Genomic DNA, 13,009 nt, shown 5'->3' with positions numbered 1-13,009 from the left:
TAATTTTGGCATATTTTGGAAACCTTGGGCTTGATTCTGATCTCATTTCTACAAGTATAATCCAGGAATAACTCCATAGTGTCAATGGAGGGACACAAATGTAAAACCAGAGTGAGGCTCCTTATGTAGAAAGTAAATTATGGTATTGATCCAAAACCCACTGAAATCAATGGAAAGACCTCCGCTGAGTTCAGTGGGCTTTGGTTCAGACCCTATACACACTAATAACTTTATAGACATACATAGGTCCTGCTTTGAATTTGAATTAATGATGTATAAATAGAGGAGGAAGGGGAGCAACAAAAGCATAGCTATTAAACACGCAATTTGGTCATCCCCACACCTCAACATACCTAAAAAGGAAGTGTGCATTAAAAAATCCTTAGAAAAATTGGTAGTCCAGTGAACGTTCAGAAAGGATGGAGTCTCACCTTTTCTTCTTCTAAAAGTCTTCTTTTTTATTTGATAGCTTGCCCATCAGGAACATATAAACCTGAAGGTTCACCTGGTGGAATCAGCACTTGCATCTCTTGTCCTGATGACAACCACACCTCTCCCCCTGGAAGTACCTCCATCAAGGACTGTGTTTGCAAGGATGGGTATCGTACTGCAGGACATGCCTGTGAACGTAAGTCTTTCCAAACAGAGAACATGAATAGAGAGGAAAGGCACATTAGGACGCATAGACAGTGTAATCTTAGCCCTTCTTGGACTGTTTCGCTGAAATGAGATAGTCAAGCATCTGTGGGGTTTATTATAGTGTTTCATATGCATGCCCTCAAAAGCATAGATACTATAAATTAACAAATCAAACCAGCCAAATTAAAGACGTAAACTAACCAAGTGGGAAATGAAATGAAAATAATGCTTCTGGAATCTCTAACCCTGTTGTTGTATGATTAATTAGTTGTCCACTGCCCTGAGCTGCAGCCCCCGGAAAATGGTTACTTTATCCAGAACGTCTGCAACAACTACTTCAACGCTGCCTGCGGAATCCGATGTAAAGCGGGATTTGACCTAGTGGGAAGCAGCATCCGGCTGTGTCAGCCAAATGGCCTCTGGTCTGGTTCAGAGACCACGTGCAGAGGTATGAAAGCCATTTCTTTGGAAAAAGCTTTTGACACAAGTTGTTTTGTTGTTAATGATGGTTTGAGGTTTGTTGGTTTTGTTGGTTTTGCTGGCTTAGAGTAAACCCCAAATGAAGGAATATTCAAGAGGAAAACCCCATGATGAGTATTTTATCTTCTGGTTTACTAAAATGGAGGAAGAAAACCTTCAATAAGAAATGCAGAGTGGTATCACCTGCTAGAGAGCCAAACCTTGGTAAACATTCCGCATTGTCCTCTTGTACACACCTATTCTGTCTATTACTAACTTTCCTCACGTGACACCAGTGGAACTACCAGAATAAAATTAGGGTTGTAAAGAAAATTATGGCTAGTAAATAAGGATTTGCAGGATGGGGGGTTTCAGAATACCCATGAGGGATCCATCTGTTGGATTAGATGCACATTGGCATTGGAACCCCGGGGCATAAACTTCAACAAAGAATATTGCTTCCAAATTTCTGATTTATGATCCTTGGGTTTATCATGTGAACGAAAAAAAATGGAAAATTCCAGGCCACATGTATAATATCAGAAGAGTTTTGAATGTGGTTCCATTGGACAATGACTATTTCCTGGAGGTTGAATGTGAGGATATATTAACTGGAAAGGAGATAATCAGAAGGAGTGATTGAAAATGGCATGACTGGGAATAGGGAGAGGGGCTGAAGAAAAGTATTTATCCAAAGAGGGCCTCCTGGAGTGCTAATAATTACATTTGAATGTTGCTTTAGTGGATCAGATCACAATTCCATCTTGCCTCTGGCTGTGGCCTAATACATGATGTTTCAGAGGAAGGTATCCACCTTCCCGTTCCACCAGTGCACACGCAGGACTCCTTAACCAGTTGTGCAATTCTACAGAGGATGTGGGATTCCTTTCTGACCTCCTACAGGCACTTATGGACTGAGGCTGCTCTTCCACCTTTCACAGCCCGTTTGGAGAAAGGAAGCTTGCAGTCACGCACTGGCTGGTGTGCAGGTCAGGTTACACTTAGGGAAAGGATGCGTGGTGGAGACAAGGGGAATGGACAGAGCCAGAGAACAGTCACTGTTTGAGACATGCTTATATAGCAACCCACCTGAATTTGCATAACAAATTGCTGCATAGTCTAATGCTGAATGTTGCTGAATTTACTGTCCCCCTGCAACTTCTAGTGAACCTGGAAGGGGTGAGAGCTTGCAATGGAAAAAATATGTTGCTAGTACTTTGGGACAGGGAAGCAAAATCCATGGGATTTGGCCATGTCATTCCACGAGGCAGGCTACAGAGTGAAATAGTTTGAAAATCCAGCTGTAGGCTGATTGGACTAGTGGGAGAGCAGGTCTCCATGAGACTGTCTCTTGTACAAAGGAATCCTCAGAATGAAAAGGCTGGAGAGCCCCTGGACTGGAGCATAAAGAAAGGACTGATCAGTTTTCACTCTAATCATCTAAAAACGTTAAAATGTATGACTGGCACAGAAAACCTTAAATTATAGTGAATAAATGAAGACTCGGCACACCACTTCTGAAAGGGTGCCGACCCCTGATCTACAGGATTATAGTCTCCACACAGAGAAGTGGAACAATCTTAAGCCCCCACACAGACACTTTTAGGGGAGACGCTATTCTGTCTTCCGGTTTTTGGGTGAGGGGTGGTTTATTTTTTCTGCAAGGCTTCACCGTTTTCCTTTTAATGAAGCATTTGGCTTTAACGGAGCCAAAGAAGTTAGCCCTCTGCTTTGAGCTGTTATCTTCATGTGGTATTAATTTCCTTTGAAGCATCTAGAGGATATCCTGTCTTTTTTTCCCCTTTCATAACACATCATGTTGAAGTGCCTCATAAAAAAAAAATCCAGCCTTAGCATATGCCATGTCTGCTGTTCTCCATCCATACAAGAAACCATGCTATAGACAAGAGCAAGATCAAAGGCACCATTTATGGGCTGTCTCATTAATCCCAACAGTATTTTATCACATCAATTATGAAAGGACACCAAAGGATTTTAATCCCTTCACACTGCTTTCGGTTTTGACATTAAACATTCAACGTTTTGGCATTTTTGCGCTACTTAGCTGAAATGTGTCCTGGCTGTGATAAGTGATGCTTAGACCCATCAGCGCACCTTCTGCAATTAGCAGCAGCTAATATAAAATTAAGCTAAATACTGTCCAACTGCAAAACACCCATTTAATCCAGAAAAATTTACTATAACAAAATTCTAAAGGCCAACAGAATATATTTTAATGTACATTTATGGGAATTTTTAGTGATTGTGGAAAGTGCCAGATTGATAGTCCTCAGGTCAAGAGGATGGTCTTGTGGTCAAGGCACTAGGCTGCAGTTTAGAAGATCTGGATTCTATTTCTGGTTCTTCTACACATTCCTGCTATAAACTTACAGAGGCTAAGTTACTTGCCCATGCTTCAGTTCCCCATCTGCCAAGGGAGCTAATAGTATTTCCCTACCTCACGGGGGTGTTGTGAAGAGTAATCCATTAGCCTTTGAGAAGTCTAGATCCTGCATGGCCTACACACCCAGTACTCCCTCTGACTTCAGTGAGAATATGGGATGCTCAAGAAATGTGAGATCAGGGCTCTGGGCCTTTAAGCATTCTGTGTGTGTATGAGAGAGAGAGGGAGTAGCGATGGGGGAAAGTTTATTTAAGTTTTGTCAAATCTTGTTGGCTGGGTTTTGGTTTGGGGTTTTGTCTGGATCCCATTTAATTCAAAAGCTTAGTGTTCAGGGGGGGGGAAGGAGCATGTGTTTTGGCATATGTATGAGCAGTAAGTCCAAATGTTAGGTGGGCTATAGCCCAGGAGACCAATAGATCTTGCATGCTCGTGCTAATACTCACTGGAATGGAAACAGAGGTCTCCACTTCCCAAGTGTGCCCCCTTAGAGGGGTGAGGGCTAGAAGATCAGAATGGCAAATCCCCGTGCTTTGCTGCTCCCCAGGATGATGTTTCAAAGGGAGCTCCCTCCCTCCTGTCTAGGACATCAGTGGGAGGGGTAGCCACTGTTCTGGTCCTTCCACACTGGAACACAAGGTTAGTAGTGTTGCTGATGGTGAGTCAGAGCCACGTCACCCTGAAAGGAACAGAACAATGGCCATGCATTCCTTCCACACCAGCAGGTGAGCAGGACGGGTGCAAGGAGGCACATGCTACCACCTGTGAAGGTATGTAGCCGTGGTCACCTGGTGAGCATTTCTCCAGTGCTTCCAGATTTATTCCAGCTGCCTCCCTAATGCCTCTAAGACTGATAGTTTGCAGTGCCCACTAAATACACTACCACAGCTGTGGCATTAAAGGCCACAGTAGAAAACATAATACCATAGGAGCCTATTCTCTTTGCATGACAGATTTGCATTAGAGTTGTAATATGTTTACTTAGTGCAATTAAGGTAACGAATAATAGAAAACTAGTCTGAAGAGCAACACTTTCTTTAATTCATTAAGAGTCTAGTGACTCTAGTCTAGAGTAAGTTTCCTGATCTCTTTCATTCTAGAAAAACCTGTACATACACGTGAATCGGAGGGGTTGGGGGAGGAGGGGCAGTGTTCTGGACCTGAGTGAACACGAGGCAGTCATAATGCCTAGATATTACGCAGCTAACTGGGTTGCCACTCCTTATTTTCTGGTCAATAGTTGCTACAAATCATGCAGTTTTTTTCCTGATTTGTTTATATCCAACTCTCTCAGAAAGAAACTAATTTCTGTAATTGCTTGAGACTTGTAATCCTGGCTGTTGGTACAGCTGGATTTCATTTGATTGATAACTGATTAACTTTGTTCTCTTACTATCTTTAGGAAGACATGTAGTCTGTTGGGTCAATATGTACAATTATACACACATGTTTTCTCATCAATATGTGCAATAGACTACTGGAAAAAGGAAAGAAAGCTGCCAAGTTTGCTTAACTTTGAACTTATTTGGAAAGAAAGCTAGTAGTTTGACTCCTACATTGGCAGGGGGTCACTTGGTAAAATCAACATTCTTAACCACAATATAGGAGTTACCCAGGCCACTGCAGTCATGACTCATTCAGGCCTTGACCTTCCACCATCCAAGTTGATGGAAGTCATGGAAGCAGGGTCTAGCTCTTAAAAAAAACAGTAGATTGCAGAGCTTCACCCCCCTTTTTTTTTTTTTTTTGTACTGTTCAGTTGTGCTACTGCTTAATGTGTTAGACAAGACTGATGCACGAGATTACATTTAATTCCGTGTTCTTCTGGAGTTGATTTTAGTTATGTAATAAATTGGTGTCAAGATGTAGTATTAGCAATTCAGCAATTTAAAAAAACAAAGAAACTGCACACTCAGCCAAACTAACACTGTCTTCTCATTCAGCATCAGTCAGTAACTCCTCCCAGAGCTAACTGAACAAATCTTCTTAGTTACACTTCCTTCAACTTCATTGACTACATATGGACCCAGATTTCCCAATGTGGGAAAGAGGCCTGGTTTTCAGAAAGGGGTAAGCACTCACCTTGTGAAAATCAGGCCCCTGTAAGGTGTAAGGTGTTTTAACATAAGCACCCAAAATCACTGATCACTTTTGAAAATATTGGCTCCACTTATAAACCCAGATTACCAAAATGTTATTTTCACTGTATCCATTTAAATGACAAAGGGTTTTAGAAGTGACCTTTAAACTGTCTGTTGTTCCTCTCTTTATGGTGAAAACGTAACAAGCTTGTTTTACCATTTGCAGTTCGAACGTGTCCAAAACTTCACACACCTGAAAATGGACAAATTAATTGTTCGTCAGGTGATATCTCATACAAGACAGTGTGTTTTGTGACCTGTGATGTGGGCTATGAACTGGAAGGAAACTCCCAACTCACCTGTCAAGGAAACTCTCAGTGGGATGGAAGGGAGCCACTGTGTGTGGGTATGTTTTTGGTCGTTGCGTGTCTGTTCACATAGAACCATGTCTTGAGGAGGGATTGATAATGGGATAAGAAAATGACCTCTAGATTGCTGGTTGAAATCCAGCTGTGATATCTAAAAGTCGCTCCTCTCCTGTGGCTGTTTGATAACCTGTATGAAATGAATTAGTGATCACAGTCCAGTTCCTGGTAGACATGGCTCTCACACAGAAGAGGGCAAGGGTGAATCTCTGGGGAGACTCAATTACCCTCTCAGAGCTAGAGATGCTCCCTCCAGCTAAAGATTGAGGCATGCTGGCAGCATGGGGGAAGCTTAAGAAACTGCTGCCTCCTTTGTTGGAATTCCCAGCACAGAGGCCAAGGGTTGAAAGGGCTGAGGACGCTGAGCAGCCCTTTTACTCATTCAGGGGAAACTTGCTGGTCCCGTTTGTAGCACACTGGTGGAGCAGTGCGGGGAACCGTCCGCTGCTGGTGCCTGCCCGGGACTTGCTATGTGAATAAGTAGAGGACTTTAGACTCCAGGATTACCAGTCCAGCACTTTTCATGAGTGCTGACTTCACAGGAAAATGTTAATAATAATAATAATAATAATTTTTAAAACCCAGTGAAAATACAGAAATCATGAACATAGAGCCTGACTTTTCAGAAGCTGGGCTTGTTTGGTGCTCCTGAAAATTGTGGGTGCAGTTAATGTCATCGGTAAATTTTGTACCTACGTGTCCAAGTGACCTACATTATGCCCATAATTATTTGTAATTCAAAAACTACGGGGAGAAAAATGGGGACCCTGGGAGGGCAAGGCTGAACATTGAGCCCTCGGTGTAGATACATGCTTTAAAAACATCATGAAGATAAATTCATAAATTTTTGATATTATTTACACTAAGTATATTAAGAGCCCAATCTTGCTCCCAGATCAATGGGAACATTTTATTTAACTTCAACAGAGTAGGCCTGGGCCCTGAAATGCCATTGGAGGATTATTATTTGAGGACTTACTTTACTCTGTCATTTCTTAATTTTTAATTATTATAATTCAGTTCCATTATATATCAAAAAGCCGCCTCATGCTGTTTGATATTATTTGACTCTTTTGCATAATCAAGCAGGTTATATGAGAGTTTTTGCTGGATTTCTGAGTCACCCATGGCAAGGCTTTGTTCTTGTTGGTCCCAAAAATCCAGTGTAAGAGTTTCCTTTGATTGTCCCATTGCAAAAAGCATTAGCTGAAACATCTGGGCTCACTCCTGCCATGGCTGCACACAAAGATAACTTGTATAAATCCCCCACGCAAGGAAAGCAGATGTGAAATTCCACTCATGGAATGATTGCAGGATCATGAAAATGCTAACCAGAGTCCTAATAGCACATTTTAAAAAATTGTTCTCCTTACTGATGTTCTAAATTATTACTCTCACTGTTAAAAATGTGCACCTCCCTTCTAGTCTGAATTTGACTATCTGCAGCTTCCAACCATTAGGTCTCATTATGCTTTTTTCTGCTAGATGAAAAAGCATGTACTATCAGTAGGGCTCCGTGTCTGTCACGGTGATCGCGGAAGTCATGGATTCCACAACCTCCGCAACTTCTGCAGGGGAGGGTGCGACAGGCCCAGGGGCCACCCAAAGCAGCTGGCTCTGGGGACAGCCACACCAACCACTGCTCTGGCGGCCCCGGTGCCTCCTCCCCCAGCACTCCCACTGCGCCCCCCCAGTACCCCTTCTCCCCCCCAAGATTTAATCACAGGTATTTTTAGTATAAGTCATGGACAGGTCATGGGCCGTGAATTTTTGTTTATTGCCCGTGACCTGTCTGTGACTTTTACTAAAAATACCTGTGACTAAATCGTAGCCTTAACTATTGGAAATACTTCCCAGCATAGGTGCTTGTAGGCGATGATCAGGTCATCTGTTAACCTTCTCTTGGTAAATTAAAAAGATTTTTCTCCTAAGTCTCTTGCTAGAAAACATGTTTTCCAAATTTCATGTCATACTTACATCTCTTTTCTGAATCCTTTTACATTTTCAACATCCTTTTTGGAAGTATGGTCACCAGAACTGGACCGAGCATTCCAGGAATGGCCTCACTAATGCTATGTTATAACAGTTATTCTGGGTTGTTAGGGCCCAATTAGTTTTACCTGCCAAATACTGTAGGTTTTTTTTCCTACAAGGGTGTGTGTGTGTTACGTGTATTTTTATTTCAAGCAACTTTTTATTGAAGATGTTATTGTAATGAATTGTCTTGGATTATTATGTTACATTATATTCTGTTGTCTAAAATTAAAATATTTGATAGGCATGAAAACTTCTTTTTTTTTCTAACTTGCAAAAACAAAAGTTAATATTTCTCCACCACTAAACTCTTTTATCTCTTTCCCTCTGGTATTCCACTGAAGAATGGTTTATAGCCAACATCTTAGATTTACTGTACATCAGGAAATGTTAGTCTCCTCATATTATAATGCTCTGTACAATGCCCATGATTACTGCGGGATTACACAATTTGTTGGCATTAATGCCAAGGGCACTGATGCCATCTAGTGTTGAAAGAATTAGTGTGCCCACTTTTTAAATGTGTTTTGGCCAATCTTCATCCTCAAGGTTTATGTATAAAAGGAAGAGGAGAGAGAGGTCAATTAGTGCCCTGCTGTTCAGTATTCTTTTTGTCCATCAAAATTCACCTGTTCGTTTATTAACTGTGTACTATACTCATTTGGTTTCAGTCAGCTTCATGTGATGCACTGTTTTACAGACATGGGACAGATTTTGCTTTCTCATATGCTGGATTTGTACCCTGTATTTCCATCGGCATGAGTAACTGAGATCAAATTCTGACCCATCCGGTGTTAAATTATTTTATATTTATATACATTCACAGAATCGTAGATTGATGGGACCAAATTCTGCTCCTATATACACCCTTTTAAATCCAGACTTATTGGGTCAGATCCTAAACCTGTGTAAATCACTGTAGCTCAGCTGAAGTCAATGGAGCCAAGACCATTTATACCAGCTGCGGACCTGGCCCACTGAGAGCAGAGGACCTGTAGAATTGTAGGAGTCAGAGATGAAAAAGATCTATTAGGCTATCCTGACCTTTTCTTTAATAATATAGGATTGCTCCTTATATAGTCTAGTGTTTTGTCCTAAGTGCTGGGACTATCACCACTTCCTCAGAAGACTATTCCACTTTTCCTTGTATTCAGCCTAATTTTCCTTTTCTCGATTTCTTCTCTTCACTCCTAGTTATATATCCCTTTGTACCACCCTACATAGTTCCTCTTCTCTTTGTGTTTGTGCCTGTCATTACATCATTATGTTCCTTCCCCTAAATTATCACTTATCCAACCAGCTCATAATTTAGCTCTTTTAATTTTGATTCCCTGATTATTTTTGGTGCTGCTCTCCCTCCAATTTGTCAATAGCTGTCCCATAAAGAGGTGCCCAGAAATGAGCACCATTTTTACTAATGGAAATAGTTTTACGTTTTAAGACAATTATTCTGTCTAAAATGAATGTGTATACACTCAAGGCCTCTGCAGACTGTCAAAATGACAACAAGATATGAAGTATTATTATTAATAGTTTAAACTTTAATCTTAATTTTTCAAATGCAAGAGTTCCAAGGGCAGGAAATGTTTATAATACTTAGATTCTTTCTTCATAGTAAGTTTTGTAGAACTGACAGCTTTTCAAGGACTTGACAAAGACATTTTTTGTCTAGATATTAACTGTTCTGAATCGGAATCCTTTCTACACCATCAAACGTCACGTAAGGAATGAACAAGGCTCCACCATCCCTAGCTGTCCTGGGAAGCTTTTTGTATATCCTCTATGTGAAGTCTCATAGGCTTTCCCTCTCTGAGTAGTGTTCAACAGAGGGATTCTTTCAGTCAGCTCCTTTGACATGTTTGACCAACTACCTAATGACACGCCTGCCATGGCAAACTCTTGCTTCATACATGTCTTAACACATGTCCCAGATATTTCCATCTTCTTTTCTGGAGAGCTTTGGAGATGAGAAGTTGCTGAACTCTATGATGAATCTTGGAGCTATACATTCATTCCATTTAATACTTAGCATATTCCTGAGAATTTGCTTTGGAAGGCATATTAATATTTCAAGGCACATTTATTGAAAATACATGTCTTGTACAAATTCGGTATCCACCTTTTACCGTATTTGCCCAGCTCTACACGACAACAGTAAAAATTGCATTAACTGCCTGAAATAATAAACATGGCTGGTTGAAAAACAGGATAAAGTGTTGGTGAAAATGTAGTCATTTCCCTTCCTCCTTCCTCCCACCCCATTTTATTTTTGGAAATTTCAAATTTTGATTAATTTTTTCTTCACAATTTTGAAAATATTTGACCTCCCCTAGTCACAGAACATTTCATAACATTAAGGTACGTTTTTGGTCCCTGCAAATCCATAGTCAACATTTGCTAAACTTGGAACTTTACGTTTATATGGAAACCAGCCAATTGTTCTTTGGTTGCCATGTATAGTTCCCTGAGTTCCGGTTCATATTTTAGGTTTGAACAAAATCAGATATCAGCCTATAATAATTTGAAACTGGATGTAGGTTCACTTACAAGCCATTTCACAAACACAAAGTGATTGAGCATGTAATGAAACCTGAAATAAACAAATTTTAATGACTTTTTTGTTTTAGTAACGTTGTTGTACCTCTTAGTTCTCATTTCATGGCATTGTAGAAATGGTTCTTTGTAGTTAGTGTGCAGCAAACTGCTCATAATGACACTTCAATATCTGTATTGTGAGAATGAGACAACAAAATAGGAACAGGTGAAATTAATAGATTCTTGTACAAAACTATGGTATGATTCCAGCAGCAAAAAAAAAAAAAGGTAAATGGTGAATTGAAGAAAAAGGAGCAGACCTGATACAAGGGGGTGGAGCCAAACCTGATTTGTCTCATGAGGATATTGCCAATGGTTGTAATTTACTGAAAGAGAACTCCTGCAACCAAAAGAACTCACCTGAATTCCAGCACCTATTTCAAATGTCCATAAAAATCCAATCTGAGTTTTACCTATTCTTGTCACAAGGGGAAGTCTCAGTAGTAAAATCAATGTTTGGCCTTCAAAGCACAATGTAACTCATTCAATACAAGGAAGATAATAAATATAACAGAATTTTCCAGGCTATCTGAAACATTTTATCCTTCATAAAGGCTGAGTGAAAAATACCTTATTAGTAGAGATCGCCAATGGGGCTGAGTTGCAGTGAATTTTAGAACAAGTTTCAGATTCTTTTCTACATCCTATTATGGGGTTCTTAATTGCTGGTAACTTTGGATGTGTGTATTTTCTGTGTCCGCTGACATTTGTGTGTTTACTTCCTGTAGAGGTGCATTGCCCCATCTTCCAGAAACCTGAGAGTGTGACAGTACATCCATCAAGTTGTGGACAAGAACCATCAAAATCTGGAACAGTGTGCCAGTTGAGCTGCCCCCGGGGATTCACCTTGTCTGGGGTTAGAGAAGAACTGAGATGCACTCCTTCTGGGAGATGGAGTGAAAATGTCCAAAAGGCTCTATGCAAAGGTATAGACCTGAACAATAATTTCCACTGCAAGTAGATGTGGGTTCAGAGGGAAGGGGATTGCAGAGAGACAGATAAAGATGTGTTTGAACCTGAGGCAAAGCCTGATTAAAGTGATCTTCAAAATGTACTGCTTCCGCTATTGCCTGACAATAGAATTTAATATTTATTAGTTCAGCAAGATTGTTCAGGTACATTTATGATGCACCTCACCATCAGTCAGCCCTCTGGAGACCATCCCAGGTGTCCTGTTTTGTTGGGGTTCGTGGTACTATGTGACTTTAAGGCCTGGGAGAAAAAGTTAAATTATAAATTGAAGAATGAAGAGGAGAAAAACCTAGGCTTTAGAAATGGCCAAAGTGAAACCAAACAATATAATAACAGTAAAAATATCAATGGGATAGCATGTGTTTATATAGTTCCTTTTATCTCAAGGTTCCTTAAGTGCTATGGAAACTTATACTAATATGCAAGATACATGAAGATGTTTTATCCCAGTATATCAGAGCACCCTCTGGAGTGAGGCACTAGCCAGGGCCGTCCAGAGGATTCAGGGGATCTGGGGCAAAGTGGGGGAGCTGCGGTGCTTGTACTCCACCTAGCGGTGGTCCGGGTCTTCAGCGGCATTTCGGCGGCGGGGGGGCCCTTCAGTCGCTCCAGGTCTTCAGCAGCACTGAAGGGCCCCCCCGCTGTCGAAATGCCGCTAAAGACCTGGACCACCGCCGGGCCAGGGCTCGCGGGGCCCCTGCGGGGTCCAGGGCCTGAGGCAAATTGCCCCATTTACACCCCCCCGGGCGGCCCTGGCACCAGCGCTTTTTAACAGCTTACTACTCAAAACTTTAGGGCACACAGCGAAGAATGCTGTAATTAACTGAAGCTGCACAGGAAGTGTAGATGGTAAAAATGTAATTACATTAGTATGAATTTGGCCAGGGCTCTGGCATGAACACCGAGCTCTTTCAGAAAATATTAGATTTTTTTTTTTCATACACAAATATACTTTCAGTTTGAATGCCTGGCATTTTTCTCTGTGACATTCTGCACCTGAAACAGAATGGAGGGCCTAACAGCAGAGAGGCAGGTAGACTCTTTAGAAATGTAAAGGCACGTTACAAAAAACAGAGTTATAACAGTTGCTTAGCACATCACTACAGAAAGTGCCACAGGATTCCTGTTGTTTAATGTCCATAAGTAGTGAGAACCCTGATATTACTACTTATCCTAAACACCGCACCTCCAGCAGCATAATGATCCTTAGTGCGCTGTTTCAGTATTGACTTGGAGGGTAGAGTCCCACCTACTGAATCAGCAGCAACCTCCGTGCTCCTGGAAGTTCTTCCATGCAAATATGGACTAGGCATAACTTATAATTAGGGCTGTCAATTAATCGCATTTACCTCACACGATTAACTCAAAAAAATTAATCACGATTTAAAAAATTAATCATGATT

At 41.0% G+C, this 13,009-nt stretch overlaps 1 protein-coding gene across 2 annotated transcripts in view; it reads left to right on the top strand.

Moving 5' to 3' along the window:
- The window catches only part of SVEP1 (sushi, von Willebrand factor type A, EGF and pentraxin domain containing 1), a 163,125-nt gene that overhangs the window by 47,306 nt on the left and 102,810 nt on the right, over positions 1–13,009 (top strand). For both annotated transcript variants that reach the window (XM_054031824.1, XM_054031825.1), the window contains exons 4-7: positions 470–628; positions 908–1,087; positions 5,807–5,986; positions 11,363–11,560. In XM_054031824.1, coding sequence (XP_053887799.1) covers positions 470–628; positions 908–1,087; positions 5,807–5,986; positions 11,363–11,560 — 717 coding nt within the window. The remainder of the gene's footprint in view (positions 1–469; positions 629–907; positions 1,088–5,806; positions 5,987–11,362; positions 11,561–13,009) is intronic.

The sequence above is a fragment of the Malaclemys terrapin genome, chromosome 6, assembly GCF_027887155.1.
Source record: "Malaclemys terrapin pileata isolate rMalTer1 chromosome 6, rMalTer1.hap1, whole genome shotgun sequence".
NCBI lineage: Eukaryota > Metazoa > Chordata > Testudines > Emydidae > Malaclemys > Malaclemys terrapin.
This window is presented reverse-complemented; position numbering and strand designations above follow the sequence as displayed.